The sequence below is a fragment of the Lucilia sericata genome, unplaced genomic scaffold (genome assembly GCF_015586225.1).
Source record: "Lucilia sericata isolate MDLA Ls3-8-SP2 unplaced genomic scaffold, ASM1558622v1 Contig000517F_arrow, whole genome shotgun sequence".
NCBI classification, from domain to species: Eukaryota; Metazoa; Arthropoda; class Insecta; order Diptera; family Calliphoridae; genus Lucilia; species Lucilia sericata.
In genome coordinates this window covers 153409-175935 of record NW_023994530.1, presented here as the reverse complement: position 1 = coordinate 175935, position 22527 = coordinate 153409, and the positions used below count along the sequence as shown (strand labels likewise).

The 22527-nt window shown below is 32.6% G+C and overlaps 2 protein-coding genes across 11 annotated transcripts in view; both read left to right on the top strand.

Annotated features, from left to right (window-relative positions):
• Window positions 1-15803, top strand: part of LOC119605771 (NAD(+) hydrolase sarm1) — a 68631-nt gene extending 52828 nt beyond the window's left edge. For 4 of the 10 annotated variants that reach the window (XM_037959062.1, XM_037959067.1, XM_037959069.1 and 1 more), the window contains 6 exons: window positions 3117-5021; window positions 5083-5262; window positions 5336-5505; window positions 7686-7870; window positions 8279-9383; window positions 15519-15771. In XM_037959062.1, coding sequence (XP_037814990.1) covers window positions 3117-5021; window positions 5083-5262; window positions 5336-5505; window positions 7686-7870; window positions 8279-9383; window positions 15519-15603 — 3630 coding nt within the window. In that variant the 3' untranslated portion in view covers window positions 15604-15771. Of the gene's footprint in view, window positions 1-1046; window positions 1584-3116; window positions 5022-5082; window positions 5263-5335; window positions 5506-7685; window positions 7871-8278; window positions 9388-15039; window positions 15459-15518 lie in introns of those variants that run through there. The other 6 variants (XM_037959063.1, XM_037959066.1, XM_037959065.1 and 3 more) reach the window with 6 other exon arrangements.
• Window positions 15804-17257: 1454 nt separating this feature from the next.
• LOC119605779 lies at window positions 17258-21524 on the top strand. The gene is made up of 4 exons (XM_037959082.1): window positions 17258-17398; window positions 17461-17576; window positions 17636-17823; window positions 19521-21524. Exons 1-4 carry the CDS (start codon window positions 17322-17324, stop codon window positions 20412-20414), a joined length of 1275 nt encoding a protein of 424 aa, XP_037815010.1. The 5' UTR covers window positions 17258-17321; the 3' UTR covers window positions 20415-21524.
• The last annotated feature ends 1003 nt before the right edge of the window (window positions 21525-22527 follow it).

The following is a 22527-nucleotide window of genomic DNA, read 5'->3' as shown; positions in this document are numbered from 1 at the left end:
CATATAAAACAGGTCACTATAATTTGATATCGACTATGCGATTTGAGAATTTTTGCTCAAAATTTAATTTTCCATAAAAAATAGGGTTTTTTTGGATGGACCTGGTCCCCTCGGTATCAAAAATTTTTAGGTTTTGTTTCATTTATCGTATTTTATGTAAAGTCAGCTTTCCAAAAAGTATAAATTCTATATACATCTTCTTAGAAACTTTTTAGATAACTTAAAAAGAAAAAGATACTTTTTTCCCAAAAAAATGACAAAAAATCGCCTTTTTTTAATTTTTTAAATTTAAATGCCTATAACTTTGGACTCAGTCATGATTTTTACATAATTCTTTCACTGCTTGGTATATAAACTTGTTGTTAAGCAAATAAAAAAAAATGGCGAAAATCGGAAATATTTGGACCTGCTATTATCAAAAAAACTAAAGTAAGGACGGTAAAAATTTTAAAATTTTAATATTCAAATGCGAATATCTCCTAAACTATAAGAGATAATTTACTGCTACGACGACATTTTTTATAGTGCTCGATGAGGAGATTCTATATACGAAATTTTTTTTAAATCGGAACTCAAATGAAGAAATAGGATCGTTTTAAAAATTTAACATAGCCGAGGTGTCCTAATTTGAGGACCCCCCGCCGGGCCCCCGGTTGGCCTATAAGGTCCAAATTCAAAACCTAAACTCGACAACACCTCCTCTTTGTGCATACCAAATTTCATTAAAATCGGATTAACCGTTTAGAAGTTACCGAATTATTTCCCTCTTTTTTTTTTCCTATACCACTGTGCAGCGTGTGCTTTTTTGTTTTTGTTCGCATTCTAACATGACGTTTATTTTGCTTTTCAATTTATTACTGTTTTTTGTTGTTCCTTCTAGAATTGTAACAATTTCTTTTTAGCCTCCGTATCTGTGTCTCTGTGTATATTCTATGTCTATCATTTCAATATTCTAGAGACACTTTCATTAAAAGTACATCTGTGTATCATTCAGACAGATTGAACAATTTGAGAAACGTCAAGCAGACAAGCAACAATCACACAGAGAAAACACTCATAACATGGATAATCCAAAAGCTCCTTGGCCTGTACGCAAAGGGATCTTTCGTTCGAGTGGTCAATCGGATTTTATACCCACTCGTTCGCCCAGTCCCATTGTAGAAATGCCACTCTCACCACCTCCGGTAACAAATAATACACGAGCATCTTCTCTCAGTCGTTTCGACAACAATTGTCCCTTCTCACCACCGCCCCAACCTATACAGGTTATACAGGGTCCTCCCGGACCCATAATGACTACGGCTGCCTCCATGACCAGTAGTGCCAAAAGTGCACAGTCGTCATCAACATCCTCCTCTTCAAAAACTGCCTCATCATCTTCGTCCTCCTCGTCTGCACAAAATAAAATGTCCTCCCAAGCGTCCGCCGCCTCTTCTGCCTCTTCATCAGCGCGTATGTCGTCGTCTGCCTCTGCCAGCAGTGCCTCGCGTTCAGTACGTAAAAATTCTTTACCCCCCAATCTACCACAATATTGTGCCGCCTCCTCCTCCTCTTCACAACACCAACAATTGGCCTCCAATAGTGCCAACTCCAACAGTACACAAAGTTTAAATAATAATAATAGTAACAATAAACACAATACACATCATCATCATCAGCAAGCATCCAATTCCTTAAGTTCTTCTCCAGTTAACTTAAAAAATGTACGACAGATACCCATCGAAGTTGAACAGAATAAGGTTAGAATACTATGGGTTCTCCAACAATCGGAGTTGTGTGATAAATGTTATGAAAATCGAGAGATACTTCTTTTATGTTGAAAGACATCTTAGGGATTTCATAAGGAATAAATTAAAATCTGGCCTATGGACTGGACTTAGTCCGAAGTATAAACTAGACTATAATCTGAACACAATATAGTTCGGACTATAGGCAATATAGTTTGGACTATAGACAATTTAGTTTAGACTATAAACAAGACAATGTAGTCTGGACAATACACTAGACTATAGTCTGTACTATAGACTAGACTATAGTCTGTACTATAGACTAGACTATAGTCTGTACTATAGACTAGACTATAGTCTGGGCAATAGACTAGACTATAGTCTGGGCAATACACTAGACTTATTCTGGTCGATAAACTAGACTATATTTTGAACTATTGACTAGAATATAGTCTGTGCTATAGACAAGACTATATTCTGGTCTATAGACTAGACTATAGTCTGGACTACAGACTAGACTATAGTCTGGACTACAGACTAGACTATAGTCTGGACTATAGTCTGGACTATATTCTGGACTATAGTCTGGACTATAGTCTGGACTATAGTCTGGACTATAGCCTGTACTATATTCTGGACTATAGACTAGACTATAGAATAGAATATATTCCGGACTATAGACTAGACTACAGTCCGGACTATAGACTAGACTACAGTCCGGACTATAGACTAGACTACAGTCCGGACTATAGACTAGACTACAGTCCGGACTATAGACTAGACTACAGTCCGGACTATAGACTAGACTTTAGTCTGGGTTATAGACTAGACAATAGTCTAGATTATAGACTTGACTATAGTCTGGACTATAGACTTGACTATAGTCTGGACTATAGCCTAAAATATATTTTAGATTATAGAGTAGACTATAGTCTGGACTATTGATAAGACTACAGCCCGAACAGTATAGTCTGGACTATAAACTAAAAATAGTCTGAACTATAAACTATACTAAAGTCTGAACTGTAAACTATACTAAAGTCTGGATGAAAGACTAGTCTAAAGTCTAGACTATACTGAAGAGAGTTCTCATCTAATAGAGATTTAAAAAGATTTATATTTCTTAGATAGTCGACTATTAAAGATCAAAGTTCAAATCATAGAATGATCCTGTCATCCGAAATTATTACTTCTTTCTACATTTATCACATTAACTTGTCAACGATAAATCAAAACAAATATACTTACTAGATCCATTAGTCCAGTAAAACAAAATTCTCTAAATGTAAATCGTATAACAGACCTTTTTTACCAAAACTAAAAAAAAATTTCCTTTTAAAACTTTTACTAAAATTTAAACTAATACCTCTCTCTATTTCCCTTTTACAGGAAGCTCTCTCTTTGCGTGCCGGAGATGTTACCCAACAGGCTAGCAATAACGTGGCCGCCGCTAGTATTAAAGTTCAAAGTGATACCTTTTCGGCTGACAAGAAGGCCATCTCTCAGTCGCAGCAATCACAGACAATGACCTCGAATGGCATTATCAGCCAGGAGAAACATGTCTCATCGGCCGCGCAGGCCAATTACAGCATGACCAGCAAGGGTGTTTCCAGTTCTGGCGGCAGTACCATGATCTCTTCCTCTTCACAAATGTCCACCACTAATGGTAATCTTTTTAAATTAGCCGATTTCCGGCTGGATGATCTAATGCAGCTAAGTTCCACCAGTGGTCAGAAGGACATCGAACAGGCCATTAGCAAGTACTCCAATATGTTGACTTCATGTGTCAACTCACTGCAAGATAAGAAAGCCACCTCCGACGATACCATGTATTTGGATAAAATCAATGAAGTTATACGCAGAGCCTGGGCTGTGCCCACTCATGGTCATGAATTGGGTTATAGTTTGTGTAATTCTTTGCGCAATAGTGGTGGTCTAGATTTGCTCATGAGAAATTGTGTCCAGGGGGATATGCAAATCAAATTCTCCTCAGCCAAATTGCTAGAACAATGTTTGACCACCGAAAATCGTACTCATGTGGTAGACAATGGTTTAGATAAGGTAGTTAATGTGGCCTGTGTTTGCACCAAGAAACAAAGTATCGAACATTCACGTGTGGGTACTGGTATATTGGAACATCTCTTCAAACACTCCGAGGGCACCTGTTCGGATGTTATTAAACTGGGTGGTTTGGATGCTGTGCTATTCGAATGCCGTACCAGTGATGTAGAGACCTTGAGACATTGTGCTAGTGCCTTGGCCAATTTATCGTTGTATGGTGGTGCCGAGAATCAGGAAGCTATGATTTTGCGCAAGGTGCCCATGTGGTTATTCCCTTTGGCCTTCCATAATGATGACAACATTAAGTATTATGCCTGTCTGGCCATTGCGGTTCTAGTCGCCAATAAGGAAATTGAAGCTGAAGTTTTAAAATCCGGCTGCTTGGATTTGGTAGAGCCGTTTGTGACTTCTCACGATCCCTCGGAATTTGCCAAATCAAATTTAGCTCATGCTCATGGTCAAAGTAAACATTGGCTACAACGTCTAGTGCCTGTGCTCAGTTCAAATCGTGAAGAAGCTCGTAGTTTGGCAGCTTTTCATTTCTGCATGGAGGCGGGCATTAAACGTGAACAGGGAAACACCGAAATTTTCAGCGAAATAGGAGCTATAGAGGCTCTTAAGACCGTAGCCAGTTGTCCCAATGCTATTGCCTCCAAATTTGCCGCTCAAGCTTTGCGCCTCATAGGCGAAACAGTACCCCATAAACTCTCGCAACAAGTACCTCTCTGGTCGGTGGAAGATGTTCAGGAGTGGGTTAAACAAATCGGTTTCGGACAATTCGTCAAACAATTCGAAGAATCCCAAGTCGATGGTGATCTGCTGCTAAAACTCAACGAAAATAACCTACGTGATGATATTGGTATTTTAAATGGCATACTGCTTAAACGTTTCGAACGTGAACTACAAAATCTCAAACGTATGGCTGATTATTCATCGAAAGATACCGCCAAACTGCATCATTTTCTATCGGAAATTGGTCCAGAATATTGTACCTATACCTACTCAATGGTTAATGCGGGCATAGATAAAAACTCTTTGCCACAGCTAAATGAAGATATGTTGATACAGGAGTGTGGCATCAAGAACTCCATACATAGACTGCGCATTCTGAATGCGGTTAAGAGTTTGGAAAATACCATACTCTCCTCATCGGAGGATAGTATGGCCAAGACTTTGGATGTATTTGTTAGTTATAGACGTTCAAATGGTTCACAATTGGCCAGTTTACTTAAGGTGAGTTATAGTTGTTGAATTCTGGATATCTGAGTTCTAATATTTTCTTTTCACATACCAGGTCCATCTACAATTACGTGGCTTCTCCGTGTTCATTGATGTTGAACGTTTGGAGGCTGGAAAATTTGACAATGGTTTGCTAAACAGTATTCGCCAAGCGAAAAATTTCGTTTTAGTATTAACACCAAATGCTCTCGAACGTTGTGTCGATGATAATGAATGCAAAGATTGGGTACATCGAGTAAGTTTTGTCTTCAGATCAAAGTTACTTCAGAATTCATTATATTAATTCTATTATTTTTTTTAATTTTCAGGAAATTGTAGCCGCTTTAAATTCAAATTGTAATATTATACCCATTATTGATAGTCAATTTTTTTGGCCAGAACCCGAGCGTTTACCCGAAGACATGCGTAGTGTTTGTCATTTTAATGGTGTAACGTGGATTCACGATTACCAGGACGCCTGCATCGATAAGTTGGAAAGGTAAGTTATTTTGAAATAGAACATTGTGTTGGTAGTTCAAATGGGATGTCTTGTCGTGAACGTTGATTGTTAAAATTTTCCAAAAATTGCTTGAAAATTCATTGAGTAAGAGAAAGCGGATGGCGGGACTCTTATAATTTAAATGTTATAATGACATAGCTGAGATTGCTGTGTTTTTACTGGATCTAAATGAGCAAGTGTTTGAGAGATTTATGGAAATTGTTAAACTTCTCGTTCTCTTGATGACAGATTTTAACATCTTGATGACTGAAGTTCAAGTTCCAATCACTTAAATCACTTTGAATCGGGAAGCATTATCTGTCTCCAAATTGAAATGTTCAAAACCTTGAAAAATGAAATCGTTTAAGAGATTTATCTTATAAACCTCTTATCAAATTTCTTGGAAACTTGGAGGATCCTTAAAGTGAGAGTTTGATCAGAGGAATGTTGGATTGAGATTCTTAAGTTTATAATTCTATAACTCAGATATTTCGAATCCAAATATTGATGATTCAACTTGAATCTATAAGCATTGACTTGAAACTTTCGGCATCCAAACTGAAACTTCCAAATAATAAAATCCTTCATCTTATAAACCTGCATCGAATCTTGAAAGATTTATGACGATTAATTTGGACTTTCAGAAGAGTTTTGAAGGAGCTCATTGAGATTATTAAACTCTTTATTCTCAGTCACTTTTAATATGAAAGCACTGACTTAAAGCTTTCAGTATCCAAACTGAAACTTACAAATAATGAAAATCCTTCAACTTATATCTCGAAAGAACTGTACAGATGAAGTTGAACTTTCAGAGGAGTTTTGGAATATATTAGATTTGTAACTTATGAACCGAACAGGAGCTTTCGAAATCTGTGAAATTAGGTAACTTCTAAACTACTCCTTAGAATGCTTTTCCACAGAAAAGAACTAAGACGTTTGGAGGAGTGTTGGGGATTCTCATTGAGATCTGTAAACCCATTTTTCCGATAACGAAAGATTTTTTCATACGTATGGTTAAAAGCTTTAGATTTAAAACTTCCGGATCCAAATTGAAACTGTTGATAATCGATAAATGGTAATCATTCTAATGATGTAACTTCTGAACATCTTATCAGATATCTTTGAAACTTTGAAGATCCCTAAAGTAAAAGTTGAAGATGATTTAGATTTGAAACTTTCGTATCCGAAGAGGAACTTTCGAAATCTGTTAAATGGAAAGAGTTAATGTAATTTCTAAACTTCTCATCAGATTTCTCTGGAAATTGGAAGATTTCTTAAAACAGAGTTCAACAGTTTTTTTATAAAACATTTGAACTGCCAGCTGATTTCGCATCCGTACTGAATCTTTTGGAAACTTAAATCGTGCTTATGATGGAATCGGTTTAACTTCTGAACATCTTATCAAATTTCTTTGTAAATTACAAGGTTTCTTACAAATAATTGGACTCTTCTTGGATAAAACATTTTAACGTCCAGATGATTTAAGGCTTTCGGATTCGAAATGATGAATCTTTCGGAAATTATTAAATGGGAATCGTGTTTATGATGGAATCGCTTTAGTGACGTTACATCTGAAGTTCTCATCATCTGGTAAAAGAAGATGATCAAGATGTAACTTCTGTTCATATCTCTTCGAAACTTGGGATATCCATTAAGAGATAGCTTCACTCTCTTTGCTTTAAGCAATAGAAGCTCTGCAGTGATCCAAAGTAAATCATCTCACACGTGAAAAACATTTCATATATCGATATAGTTTCGATCAGTTTAAAAAATCTCAAGCCTTAGATACCTCCCATTTGAAACACTACCAATAAAATATTAATAATCTCTGTTATTGTTTTGTTTCTTTTTCTTTTGCCAACTACTAACTAAAGAATAGTGACAAAAAGTCTTAGCAATCGTACCACGGTATGAGAGGTAAAAATTCAGTATTTTTATTTAAAAAGCAAAGATTCAAAGAATAACCAAAAACCATACCAAACCTACAAAAAACGAATACTAAAACACCAGCACCACATAATTAAAACTATGAAATCATAAACTTTAAAACTAAATCACAAAAGCATTCATTGAATCTCTTTCTCTCTAACCAAAAATACTGGATTTCTATAAAGTCTCAATACCTTTGCCCTACAAAATAATATCCCTACTCACCACTTATAACATTTCCCTATTTACAGATTTATGCGCGGCGAAAAGAATATTGATCGCATAGCAGCTATGACACCCGGTACGCCCGGTTCGACGGTGAATTACCAAAGAATGCACAGCAATGATTCGGATTATAGTGTGGGCGGCAGTAATGCTGGCGGCAGTAATTGTGGCACAGGCGGCAATGGAGGATCATCGAATGGCGGCGGACAAGGTGGGACACAAAATACGATCACACCCTCAAATACAGGACGATCCAGTGTCGATTGACTGGATTGTCCTCTAAGTAATCAATTGAAAACAAATGAAAATCCTTCTTCGAATATTATTTTAATTGATAATGTTAGCAGTAGTAGTTGTACTCGTAGTAGCAATAGTAGTTCTAATAGACATTTCAAGACTCTCAATTCTCCCTCATCTATTCTAAAGTCTAAATTAAAAACTAAATTATTGAATGGAGCTGTTGTAACGGCGGCGACAGCAAAACGTGCCGCTGTTAATGGCAACAGTCTTCCTCCTAGTGGTAGTAGTTATTTTAGTAGTTATTTATCAAATCAAAATTCAAAAGCCCTTCAAATATTTACTGATAATAATCATTTAATTAATACTAATCACAAACTAGCAGCTAATCACCAGGCAAATAGATACCGGCAATCAGCATCACCGGCTCGTCAACGTTTGGCAGCGGGCGGAGGCAGTTTATTAAGCAGTTCTGGAAAGTTAGGCAGCACTGGTAGTCAGCTGAGTGTGTTTGGCCGTAATTCTAAGCGTAATATGTTGCCACCCTATCGCACTCATCAAACAGCGGTTCATAAAGCTTTGCCTATAGGTGGCTCCATGCAAAATGTTTCACCTTTGGCTTATAAGCCTCCCCGAAGAAGTTCTGCTGTGGGCATATGCAATGATAATAAGGATAAGACTTCATCTAACTATAGAAGCCACAGTGTAGATGAGTTGCTGGATAATAGTGAGAGCACGGATAAGAAGATAGCAGAGGCTGCTGCCTTAGTATCGGCTGGTAGTTTGGCTTTAACTAATGTCAGTTCCACTAGTACTCTACAGCCCAATGAAGACTATAACTGTTCGGTAGCTTCAATAACCGAACTAGAAAGCAGTCCAGTATTAGTGCCACGACGAGAAAAGTCAGCCAATCTACCACCCATTAATCCTCAGCATCGTAAATCCCGTAGTCTTGATCATTTTCTCGATGAACAAACTTTGGCTGCCATAGTAGTGCCACCCTCACCCACAGAGGGTACACAAAGTATGCAAAATCTTGCCACACCCATGACACCCGAACCCATACGTTCTAGTATAGCTAAAGCCATTACCAATCTACCGGTGCGTGCCGCTTCAGTGCGAGACTCAAAATCCATAACACCCGATCGTGTAACAGCCCTGCGTACTAGCCCCTCTAATCGTCAGAGTCCAGAGGGTATTAGTTCTACCGAAGATGAACGTGAAGATAGCCAAAGTGTTAAGTCCGTTAAAACGTCACAAATTAAAGCCTCCGCCCCTAAAAGTCAGACAAGAGCAGCAGCCCATATACATCGTGGCAATAGTGCGAGTAGTGGACGTGTGGGTAGTGCGACGGCGGCGGACCAAACGAATCGGGTATCGAAAACTACTTCCAGCAGTTCTTTGGGCTCGACCAGCGGCTCCAATAGTCCGAATAATAAAACCATTTTCAATCGAACGATGAAAAAAGTTCGATCGCTGATCAAAAAGTAAGCATCAAAAACCTACAAACTGAAAATCTCTTTCTCTCTAAACTCTATCTCTTTCTATCTTACTCTTAAAACATACATAATATACACTCATAAACCTGCATAATTAGTCCTATTTGTTATTCCCTTAAAAGGTAAAAATTTTACGATAAATGAGTTCCCATCTGAAATTTGTTACGGATTTAGATGAGTATTCATTTTACCCATATTTTCAAGTTGTTAGCCAAACATTGTATTACAAAGTTTCGTTGTGTTTTTGTCCAAAATCTCCTTTCATGTTTCATTTTCGTTTTTTTTTTTTTCTATGTTTACTGGGTAATGGTCGAGTTTATTGTTCATTTTAATGGGGAAATATAGATCTTTTATTGAGCTGCGTAGTTATTCGATTAGTTTTTTTATATAAATCTAGGATTTTTTAATAAAAACGTTTTTAATTTTAAGCAACAAATTATTATTAAGATCTTTTTCTTAAGATTTAAAGAAAAATCTAATTGTAATGAAGATCACTTGTTTTAAAGGAAATATTAGTGAACAAATCTTGAAGTGATTTCTGCTAGAGTTCTTTTTGTCATAAAATGATCTTTTTAAAAAGTTGTTGAAGATTTTATATAAAAAGATCGTGTATTACGGATTCCTTAGTAAAAGATGAATTCTTCTTTAGAAGCTTGGGCACGATCACTGAACTCTTTTACGAAGATTTACTAAGATCTCTGTAGTAAAACAAGTTTTCTTGATCAACAATATGAGCGATAATTGATTGAACAGTTTTTCACTACTTTAGGCTTTATTTGTTTTTCACAGATCGAGATCATTCAAAAGAATGATCAATTTCTGGTATGAAATTATAGTGATCGCAAATTGATCTTCTTTTCCCGGATTTAACGTTCATTTACAAAGTATTTGGAATTTTCATATTACTGATCGTTAGTTGATCAAAAGTTTGCTTGAGTTCTTGATAACTTAAATAAGATCGTCCTCCATTCAGCGTTTAAACTATTACTTATCAAGTTTATCAAGATCAATTGTTACACAAGAACAAATCGAGATATTTCAGATCGGTCTTTTTTATAAGGGATCGAATTTCATTCCGTAATTTTGGACCAACATCGCAATTATAATTCATTTAATAATACTGATGATCTCTGATAGGGGTCTTTTAAAAAGATCAGTCTTTGATGAGAAATTTAAGTGATCGTAGTTTGAACTTCTTATTCTTCAGTAAATTCTTATATACAAGATTATTGAAATTTAAAATTTTTGAGTTTTTATATTAGGAATACGATCAGTATGTGAACACAAATTGATCCCAAATATGGGGCGGAACTAGAAGCATTTCCTTTTTTCTGGTTTGTGTTTTACTTTTTACACAAATACAAATCGAAATTTATTATAAAAAGATCAATATTTTTATGAACTTGAATGATCACTGATGAAACTTCATTTCGCTAAAAGATCTGCAGATCGAAGAACAATATTATTTACAAAATTGGACTTTTATTTAAAAATTAATTGATAATTTAAGATCTTCTTTTCTAAATAATAGACATTTCTTTAAAAATATAAAAGATCACCGATCTAATTCATTTTCACAGAGCTTATTCACTTTGAATTTTGAATAAAACGATTAATATTAAATCTGAAATATAAATGATCGTAGATTTATCTGCTTTTGACGGAAATATCATAGATGATCATGGATTATAGTAATAGTTTTTGAAAGATCTCATGTTAAAATTAGATTTTCCTTAGAGCTATGTATATGGGATCTTAAGACAAGATCATTCCAAGTCCTTAAACTTTGTATAAAACAATCTATGTTAAGTTTAAAGTCCAACAATTGATTTCTGAGAAAGAGAACATGGATCTTGTTCATTATAATCAACTTTAAATTAAAAACGTTTTTTATTTTATCATTTCACTTTACAAAATATAAACTTATGTGCCTTAAAGTTACTTAAAAGCTTCTTAAAACTTAAAAATAAAATGCCTCATAAGAAATAGTACAAATAAAGTGCCTAAAAACTCTCCTAAAAAGAGGGACTTACTAATGGTATATAATAATAGAATCAAAATATTTAGAATCTCATCAAAAAACTAAACATTTCCTTTTAAAACTCAAAACTCATTTAATATTTTAAAGCATTCCATAACATAGCGCTTAAAACTCAACTCTGCTTACTTACCACACACTCTTATCACAAAATTCACCACTACTCTAACCATAAAAGGTTAAGGTATTGTTTATTTTACTCTAATTAACTGCTTTAAATGCTTTAAACTAAAATAATAATTAATAATAAAAAAAAAATCCTCCAACCAAAACGAAACCTGTAAAACCGAATACATCTATTTGCCTTGTGATTAGTCTGAAATTAAAAGAGTTTTTGAATTTTTCTTTTGTTTAAACCACGAATTTCAAAAATATTTTTAACTATAAAACAAATATAATAATAATGACTGTTAAAACAAAAAGAAACTGAAAACTAATAATTCTTTATAAATTAAGTTTAAGATTTTTGTAAATTTTTTTTATTATTTTTTTTTACTTTGTACCGTCCTAAAACAAAACTAAATTGAAATTATTTGAAATTGAAACAGAATTATTTTGTTTAGATTTTTTTATGATATTGTTAAACATATGATTTTTTTTTTAAATCTATTCCTTTTTAAAGGAATTTAAAACAAAATTACAAAATTATCTTAATTTTATTAATTAACATCAATTTTTGTATGTAATTTACTTTTTTTCATTTTTTTTTAATATTTTATATAATTACTAATTGTAATTTAATATAAATATACCTATAAACAAAATTTCTTTCATTAAAGAAACCTTTAACAACAACCATATGAAAAATAATTTAATTTTAAATTAATAAAATAAATAAATGAATAAAAAAAATTGGCCTAAAAAACCAGAGAAAAAATAAAAACTTGTTGAAAAAAACTAAAAAAAAAGATTATAAAAAAATCTATAAATTATTTGTTTAATTTTGTCTGTGTGTGTGATTAGTAATTTTTGTTAGGTTTAAAATCAATCAAGGTTTTAATTAAAATTCGGTTTTCTTTGTCTTTGTCCCCGTCCTGTTTTTATACATTCATTCAATTAATTAATTTAATTAATATAAAGAAAATTATTTGTAATTGCTTTTATATGTTTTTTTATTGCATGTTGTTTTGTCCCCTGTTTCTTCACATAATTTGTCTTGAATTATCACATTTTCATTCTCCAAAATACAATAATAACCTTTTTAACCCCAGTAATCAAATTTCAAAACAATGTTAAATCATTATTAGAGACAACAACCATTTTGTAAACAATGAACAGTATTTGTGTGTAAAGTAATCGTCTCAATTAAAGTAATCGTTTAAGTAGTCGAATGAAAAAGTGTGACCAATGTTCAGGGTTTCTAAAATTATTTTAATTGTGCAAAACGTCCAAAATGAGGAATAATTTATATGAACAATCAGCAGATTCCAAGATTTAAGCAAAGTTTAAACATATTTTAGAATTTCAACTTACCGGATAATTGTACGAATAGATCTGAAAAGAAAATATAAAAAATATTATTATTTAGTTTCAAAATATTTTCATATAAACTCTTAATTCTATTAGATATATAACTGCACTTAATCTGAAATAGAACTATATATAATGGAATCGGAACTAAACAAGAACTGAATTAAAAATGAACTAGAACTAACCTATAACTGAAATAGAACTGATCTAGAACTGAACTAGAACTGAACTAGAACTGAACTAGAACTGAACTAGAACTGAACTAGAACTGAACTAGAACTGAACTAGAACTGAACTAGAACTGAACTAGAACTGAACTAGAACTGAACTAGAACTGAACTAGAACTGAACTAGAACTGAACTAGAACTGAACTAGAACTGAACTAGAACTGAACTAGAACTGAACTAGAACTGAACTAGAACTGAACTAGAACTGAACTAGAACTGAACTAGAACTGAACTAGAACTGAACTAGAACTGAACTAGAACTGAACTAGAACTGAACTAGAACTGAACTAGAACTGAACTAGAACTGAACTAGAACTGAACTAGAACTGAACTAGAACTAAACTAGAACTGAACTAGATCTAGAACTGACTAGAACTGAACAAGAACTGAACTAGAACTGACTAGAACTGAACTAGAACTGAACTAGAACTGAACTAGAACTGAACTAGAACTGAACTAGAACTGAACTAGAACTGAACTAGAACTGAACTAGAACTGAACTAAAAACTGAACTAGAACTGAACTGAACTTGAACTGAACTTGAACTAGAACTGAACTAGAACTGAACTAGAACTGAACTAGAACTGAACTAGAACTGAACTAGAACTGAACTAAACTGAACTAGAACTGAACTAGAACTGAACTAGAACTGAACTAGAACTGAACTAGAACTGAACTAGAACTGAACTAGAACTGAACTAGAACTGAACTAGAACGAACTAGAACTGAACTAGAACTAAACTAGAACTGAACAGATCTAGAACTGAACTAGAACTGAACTAGAACTGAACTAGAACTGAACTAGAACTGAACTAGAACTGAACTAGAACTGAACTAGAACTGAACTAGAACTGAACTAGAACTGAACTAGAACTGAACTAGAACTGAACTAGAACTGAACTAGAACTGAACTAGAACTGAACTAGAACTGAACTAGAACTGAACTAGATCTTAACTAGACCTGAACTAGAACTGAACTAGAACTGAACTAGAACTTAACTAGACCTGAACTAGAACTGAACTAGAACTGAACTAGAACTGAACTAGAACTGAACTAGAACTGAACTAGAACTGAACTAGAACTGAACTAGAACTGAACTAGAACTGAACTAGAACTGAACTAGAACTGAACTAGAACTGAACTAGAACTGAACTAGAACTGAACTAGAACTGAACTAGAACTGAACTAGAACTGAACTAGAACTGAACTAGAACTGAACCAGAACTTAACTAGAACTGAACTAAAACTGAACCAGAACTGAACTAGAACTTAACTAGAAGTCAACTAGAACCAGAACTGAAAAAGAACTGAATTAGAACTTAACTAGAACTTAACTAGAACTTAACTAGAACTTAACTAGAACTTAACTAGAACTTAACTAGAACTTAACTAGAACTTAACTAGAACTGAACTAGAACTGAACTAGAACTGAACTAGAACTGAACTAGAACTGAACTAGAACTGAACTAGAACTGAACTAAACTAGAACTGAACTAGAACTTAACCAGAACTGAACCAGAACTGAACTAGAACTGAACTGGAACAGAACTAAAAATGCACTAGAACTGAACTATAACTGAAATAGAACTGAACAAGAACTGGACCACAACTAAACTGGAACTGAACTAAAATTAAAATGAAACTAAACAAGAACTAAAAAGATATATAATTTTCGATAATTTGTCTCTTTAGACAAGATAGAATGAAAAGGGTTCAAAATTTATTTGACAGTTTGTTCATACTTTTTGGTGATGTCAAAGGTCTTTAAAATAGCTTTTATAAGTTCATTATTTTTCATTTATTTCTTTAAATTTTTCAAAATCATTTATTTAATTTTATATGTTTTATTAAAATTCCTTTTTGTTTCTCTTTATTTCTTTTCTTTATCTTTTTCTCTTTTCATTTAGACCTTAAATTCTTAGTATAAACGAAAGCTTTCTACAAATATTATTTATTATTACAAAAAAAAGCACAAATATGTCCTCGTCTGTGTGTCCTGCAAACTAAACCTAAATCCTACATCTCCATCGCGTTATCTTGATCATCAAAAGGCAAAGTGAAAAACAAGTATTGAAACAAATGTCTTAAAACATCCTTAGAATCTACACAAATGTATACGTGATGTTGTCATGTGAAAACCATCAAATCCAATGGGAATAAGTTCCATCAACCACCAAACTTTATGCTCTATGTTTCTTGTACAATCCAATATTATTTAAATTTTAATATTCTTTCATTATATTTTTTCTATTTATTGTTGGCTTAAGTTTATTTATAAAAAAAAAAAGAAAATTAATTTTTAAAATATTAAATAAGAAAAGCTTAATTTTTTTATAAATTTTTTATTTTATAAATTTTTTTATTTTGTCTTTTTTTATTTATTTAGTAACGATATTGAAGATGAAGAACTTCCTGATATAATTTTATCAAAAGCTACTGCTCCTTCACCAGGACGCATGTTATTTTGGTAGTTTTATTTTGACAAAAGCAAATAGCTCTCCCCCACCTGTACAAACAAAATTTAGAGTATTATTTAAATTAAAATTTAAAATTAATTTAAAATTAAAACGATTTAAACGAAATTTAAAAAGCAACGAAATGCGAAATTTATATTTTAAGAACGTATTTTATTTTTAAATAAAATTAAGTTAAAGAAAAAAAACTAAAAAGGTATACAAGTGTTTTATTTAAAATTTAAATAAAAAGAGGTAAGTTTCAGCAGATAATATCTTAATAATGAAGAAGAACTGAACAAAAACGGATCTAGAATGAACTAGAAAAAAACAAGATTGAACTAGAATATGGAACTGACCTGGAAGTGAACTAGAATTGAACTAAAAATTATTACAACTGAACTACAACTCATCTAGAACCGGACTAGAACAGAACTATAACTGATTTAGAACTAATTTAGAACTGATTTAGAACTGATTTAGAACTGATTTAGATCTGAACTAGAACTGAACTAGAACTGAACTAGAACTGAACTAGAAATGAACTAGAACTGAACTAGAACTGAACTAGAACTGAACTAGAACTGAACTAGAACTGAACTAGAACTCTAGAACTGAACTAGAACTCTAGAACTGAACTAGAACTGAACTAGAACTGAACTGGAACTGAACTGGAACTGAACTAGAACTGAACTAGAACTGAACTAGAACTGAACTAGAACTGAACTAGAACTGAACTAGAACTGAACTAGAACTGAACTAGAACTGAACTAGAACTGAACTAGAACTGAACTAGAACTGAACTAGAACTGAACTAGAACTGAACTAGAACTGAACTAGAACTGAACTAGAACTGAAGTAGAACTGAACTAGAACTGAACTAGAACGGAACTAGAACTGAACTAGAACTGAACTAGAACTGAACTATGACTAGAACTGAACTAGAACTGAACTAGAACTGAACTAGAACTGAACTAGAACTGAACTAGAACTGAACTAGAACTGAACTAGAACTGAACTAGAACTGAACTAGAACTGAACTAGAACTGAACTGACTGAACTAGAACTGAAGCTAGAACTGAACTAGAACTGAACTAGAACTGAACTAGAACTGAACTAGAACTGAACTAGAACTGAACTAGAACTGAACTAGAACTGAACTAGAACTGAACTAGAAACTGAACTAGAACTGAACTAGAACTGAACTAGAACTAGAACTGAACTAGAAATGAACTAGAACTGAACTAGAACTGAACTAGAACTGAACTAGAACTGAACTAGAACTGAACTAGAACTGAAGTAGAACTGAACTAGAACTGAACTAGAACTGAACTAGAACTGAACTAGAACTGAACTAGAACTGAACTAGAACTGAACTAGAACTGAACTAGAACTGAACTAGAACTGAACTAGAACTGAACTAGAACTGAACTGAACTAGAACTAGAACTGAACTAGAACTGATAATAAAGGCATTTATATAGTAAATTTTTCTTTTTTCTCTAATGTTTCACATATTTTCAATGCATTACTATCAGCATATATTTTCCAATATATTAACTTTAATTTCTATATTTTAAAAATTTTAAACGATTACTTTTCCACAAATAACCGAATTTTTTAATAAACAACCAAACACAACATTATATACAGCTGTTTAAACAAATCCACCACACCACTTAACAAATACTCCTTTAACAGCTGTTAAATGTAAACAAACACAACAAAACCACCGAAATGGAAGAGGAATCTAAAGAAATTTTAAAAATAACACAAGAAATTGTACAAATTAAACCAAAAACTAAATATTTAAGGTAAAACTTTCATTAAAATAAAATCTACAATTATTAATGAAGAATTTTATTACGAACAAAAGTCCCTCAGAGCTAACATCTTTAAGAAATCAAGAAATTTCCACCAGCACTGCCGGCTTAAAAAGAACGAAAGTTGAGAACACTCCGGAGGAACATAATGAATTGGAAAAGTTGTATGGTAAATATAACGAATGTATTTTTATATTTTTTAGCAAATATTTAATGATTTCTCTTAAGATAATTTGGAAATGCAGTTGTCTAGACCCCGCATAGAGCGTTTGGCTGGCCGTGCTGTAGGTGTTTGGGATTCTGCTAAACAATTGGTGCGTGTGGAACGCAAAGATGGCAAATTTGGTAATTTTGGTTTTAGTATAGACGGAGAGCTGTATTTGGAGTATTATGAGGCCATGTTTTTATTGGAAGTAGTAAGTTTTAGAAAACAATTAGTAACTTGATAGAATTATTGTGAAATTCATATAACAATGACTCACTTGAACCGTACAAAAAACAGGGCTCACTTATAGATCACCAATTTCATAGCCTAAATGCTGTTTCTAGAGGAAAACTGTCCTCAATTAAAAACTTTCTTTGGGAACATTTCCTTCAATCAAAGCAAAACTTTTCTAAATTGCAACTAATTTTTTTAGAAATGATCTTGTATGGAACTAAACTAGAACTAAACTAGAACTGAACTACATCTGAACTTGAACTGAACTAGAACCGAACTAGAACTGAAATACAACTGAACTAGAACTAAAATAGAACTGGACTCGAACTAAAACTCAACTAGAACTAAAACTCAACTAGAACTGAACTGAAACTCGACTAAAACTGAACTAGAACTGGACTAGAACTGAACTAGAACTGAGCTAGAACTGAACTAGAACTGAACTAGAACTGAACTAGAACTGAACTAGAACTGAACTGAACTAGAACTGAACTAGAACTGAACCAGAACTGAACTAGAAATGAACGGAACTAAACTAGAACTGAACTGAACTAGAACCGAACTAGAACTGAACTATAACTGAACTAGAACTAAACTAGAACTGAACTAGAACTGAACTAGAACTGAACTAGAACTGAACTAGAACTGAACTAGAACTGAACTAGAACTAGAACTGAACTAGAACTGAACTAGAACTGAACTAGAACTAAACTAGAACTGAAATAGAACTGAACGAGAACTGAACTAGAACTGAACTAGAACTGAACTAGAACTGAACTAGAACTGAACTAGAACTGAACTAGAACTGAACTAGAACTGAACTAGAACTGAACTAGAACTGAACTAGAACTGAACTAGAACTGAACTAGAACTGAACTAGAACTAGAACTGAACTAGAACTGAACTAGAACTGAACTAGAACTGAACTAGAACTGAACTAGAACTGAACTAGAACTGAACTAGAACTGAACTAGAACTGAACTAGAACTCAACTAGATCTGAACTAGAACTCAACTAGAACTGAACTAGAACTGAACTAGAACTGAACTAGAACTGAACTAGAACTGAACTAGAACTGAACTAGAACTGAACTAGAACTGAACTAGAAGTGAACTAGAACTGAACTAGAACTGAACTAGAACTGAACTAGAACTGAACTAGAACTGAACTAGAACTGAACTAGAACTGAACTAGAACTGAACTAGAACTGAACTAGAACTGAACTAGAACTGAATTAGAATTGAACTAGAACTGAACTAGAACTGATCTAGAACTAAACTAGAACTGAACTAGAACTAAACCAGAACTGAACTAGAAGTGAACTAGAACTGATCTAGAACTGAACTAGAACTAAACTAGAACTGAATAAGAACTGAACTAGAACTGAACTATAATTTAACCAAAACTGAACTAGAACTAAACTAGAACTGAAATAGAACTGAACTATAACTAAACTAGAACGAACAGGAATTGAACTAGAACGTACAAGAACTAAACTAGAAATAAACTAGAACTGAACTATAGCTGAACTAGAACTAAACTGAAACTAAATTAGAACTGAACTGAGATTAAACCAGAGCTTAACTAAAACTAAAATAAAACTGAACTGAAACTAAATTAAAAGTGTACTAGAATTGAACTAGAACTTAACTTTCAATTTAACATTCTCCCTAGAATCGCCTACAACTGAAATACAACTCTCGTATAATGTCCATCGAACAAGCCTATTTACTGCTAATGGGCGAACAGCACTCCCCCAAATATCACGAATATCTGGTGTACTCCAATCTTACCAGAATTGGTTACATTTTAGTGAAACATCAAAACAAACACTTTCAAACGCAACAAATTAACAATGAAGCCGATTGTGTTTGGGCCGTTTTAGAGGCAGAACTGCAGAATGATACGGTAGCAGATTATATAAAGAAAACACCATATTATAACAAAGTTAAACAAAATTTTGAGGCGGTAAAAAATAAAATTAAAAATCAAACTGAAGAGGATGTAGAAAAGAAAGAAAATAATAAGATAGCAAATATTACAACTACAGATATGAATTTTGGTGTAAAAATTAAACCTAATTTAAAAAGAAAAGCTGATGCAGAGGAATGCCAAAATGAGTGGTTAACAGCTAAAAGGCATTGTAATTATGCTCTTAAAGTGTTTCAACGTAGTTTGGTGGATTTCTTAAAAGAGGAAGATGAGTATAAGCAGTTTAAGGAAATCTTTGAAAAATTCGATTTGGTGCCTTTGAAATTGAGCGAAAAGAGGGAATTAGAAGAGGAAGATAAAGAAGATGAAGAAGTTTTAGCTACAGAACAAGAAATAGAGGAGTTGAAGGCAAAATATCCCATTAATTTCGATGTTTATTTACACAATGAAGGTTTCCGCAAAAGCTCACCCCACTTACCCAACTTTCGTGTGATTATATTGCAAACTGAGCAAAAGTTTCCCTCACATGATGAAATATTTCTTACCCATCGACAACAATTAAATCCAGTGCCTTTATTAATCGTATCCGTTAATGATTCCAAACAAATGCAGGCATTTTTATATTATTTTAGTTAAGATTTTCTTATAAAATCTTTAACAAATTCCCTAAATATTTATGTTTAATAATGGCATTTAAATCTAATATTTTAACGCTTCATTTATTAATTTTATTAATTCCATTTATTTCTTTAATTGTTGATGTTCAATGTTCATTCATTGTTGTTCATATTTTAATGTGTAATTAATATCTTTATTTTTGTCTAAACTTTTAATACAAGCAATAAAATTAGCGAGTTCTTTCTCAGGTAGTACTTTTTTATAATAATTTTCTTGGTTCATTAATTTTGTTAAATTTATTTAAATATTTTTTTCAACCTGCTGCGCGTATACGCAATTTATTTGTGTTTATTTTTTAGTTTTAAAGAAATATGTATTTGTTTTTTTCCTTAATCTCAGTACACTAGGTGTTAAGGAATGGTTTCGGAACTTGTAATCAAAAATAGAAATTTGGAAAAACACCTTATTTTGAAAATCAATTCAAAATCGATTGAAAAGCATTTATAAGCTATTTAAAATTCAGAACTTTATTTGTAATTGTTTCTAAAAATATGGCTTATCTTAAGAAGTATTTGCACTGGCCAATTTCTAAGGGGTCTTTATAATTCTACCTCATCTTGACTATAAGTTTTTTCTATCAAATAATTGAAATTTAAAAAAGATACATTTTCCCTTGTATAATTTTCACGACGTATAAATTTATATTGTTAAATGAAAATTAAATATAAACAATTGTGTCGTTGTTATTGTTTTAAACGCTAAAACAACAATTTTTTTGGTTAATAAAATGTTTATGTTTATTATTTTGTATTTTTAGTTTATTAAAGAAAAATGTTTAAAGAAAATAACATTCAGCAATAAGTCAAAGAAAATAAACTTAATTAAACAAGTAAATTAAACAGTTTTTTGCAATTATTTTAAATAAATAAAAAACAAGGGAAATTTAACAAATATAATTTTAAGTTAACAAAAATGATCGAATTTTTACTAAAATATTAATGTTATTAAAAATAATTTAAAATTTCTATTCAAAAGAAAGGTTTATATAAATTTAGTGAAATTTCAAATATTTAAGTAAAATGTAATAATCACTGTCTCATCTCTATTAAAAGAGAGAGAGAAAGAAATCACTCAAATTTTATTTATTATTTCTGTGAAAGTGCTGCCAGCATATGTGAATAACACCAGGGATTTGAATAAAAAAATTTCTTTTGGAACATTTTATTCAATAGAAGTATGTTCTATCTACATCAGTTCTACTTTTGTTCTTCTTCTACTTTACTTAAATTCTAGTACTAATTCTGTTCTACTTCAGTTCTTGTTCAGTTCTACTTCAGATCTAGTTCAGTTGTCGTTTTGTTTAAGTTCAGTTCTAGTTCAGCTCTACTTCAGTTCTAGTTCAGTTCTAGTTCAGTTCTAGTTCAGTTCTAGTTCAGTTCTAGTTCAGTTCTACTTCAGTTCTAGTTCAGTTCTAGTTCAGTTCTAGTTCAGTTCTAGTTTAGTTCTAGTTTAGTTCTAGTTCAGTTCTAGTTCAGTACTAGTTCAGTTCTAGATAAGTTCTAGTTCAGTTCTAGTTCAGTTATAGTTCAGTTCTAGTTTAGTTCTAGTTCAGTTCTATTTCAGTACTAGTTCAGTTCTAGTTCAGTTCTAGTTCAGTTCTAGTTAAGTTCTAGTTCAGTTCTAGTTCTGTTTTAGTTCAGTACTAGTTCATTTCAATTCATTTCTAGTTCAGTTCTAGTTCAGTTCTAGTTCAGTTCTAGTTCAGTTCTAGTTCAGTTCTAGTTCAGTTCTAGTTCAGTTCTAGTTCAGTTCTAGTTCAGTTCTAGTTCAGTTCTAGTTAAGTTCTAGTTCAGTTCTAGTTCAGTTGTAGTTCAGTTGTAGTTCAGTTATAGTTCAGTTCTAGTTCAGTTCTAGTTCAGTTTTAGTTCAGTTGTAGTTCAGTTCTAGTTCAGTTCTAGTTCAGTTCTAGTTCAGTTCTAGTTCTGTTTTAGTTCAGTACTAGTTCATTTCAATTCATTTCCAGTTCAGTTCTAGTTCAGTTCTAGTTCAGTTCTAGTTCAGTTCTAGTTCAGTTGTAGTTCAGTTCTAGTTCAGTTCTAGTTCAGTTTTAGTTCAGTTTTAGTTCAGTTCT

Bases quoted from the DNA above. Each gene is read 5' to 3' on its own strand.
- LOC119605779 (XM_037959082.1), top strand. From the start codon at position 17,322: ATGGAAGAGGAATCTAAAGAAATTTTAAAAATAACACAAGAAATTGTA. The intron at 17,399-17,460 runs GTAAAACTTTCA...TACGAACAAAAG, and splicing joins CCAAAAACTAAATATTTAAG to TCCCTCAGAGCTAACATCTT. The intron at 17,577-17,635 runs GTAAATATAACG...ATTTCTCTTAAG, and splicing joins TGAATTGGAAAAGTTGTATG to ATAATTTGGAAATGCAGTTG.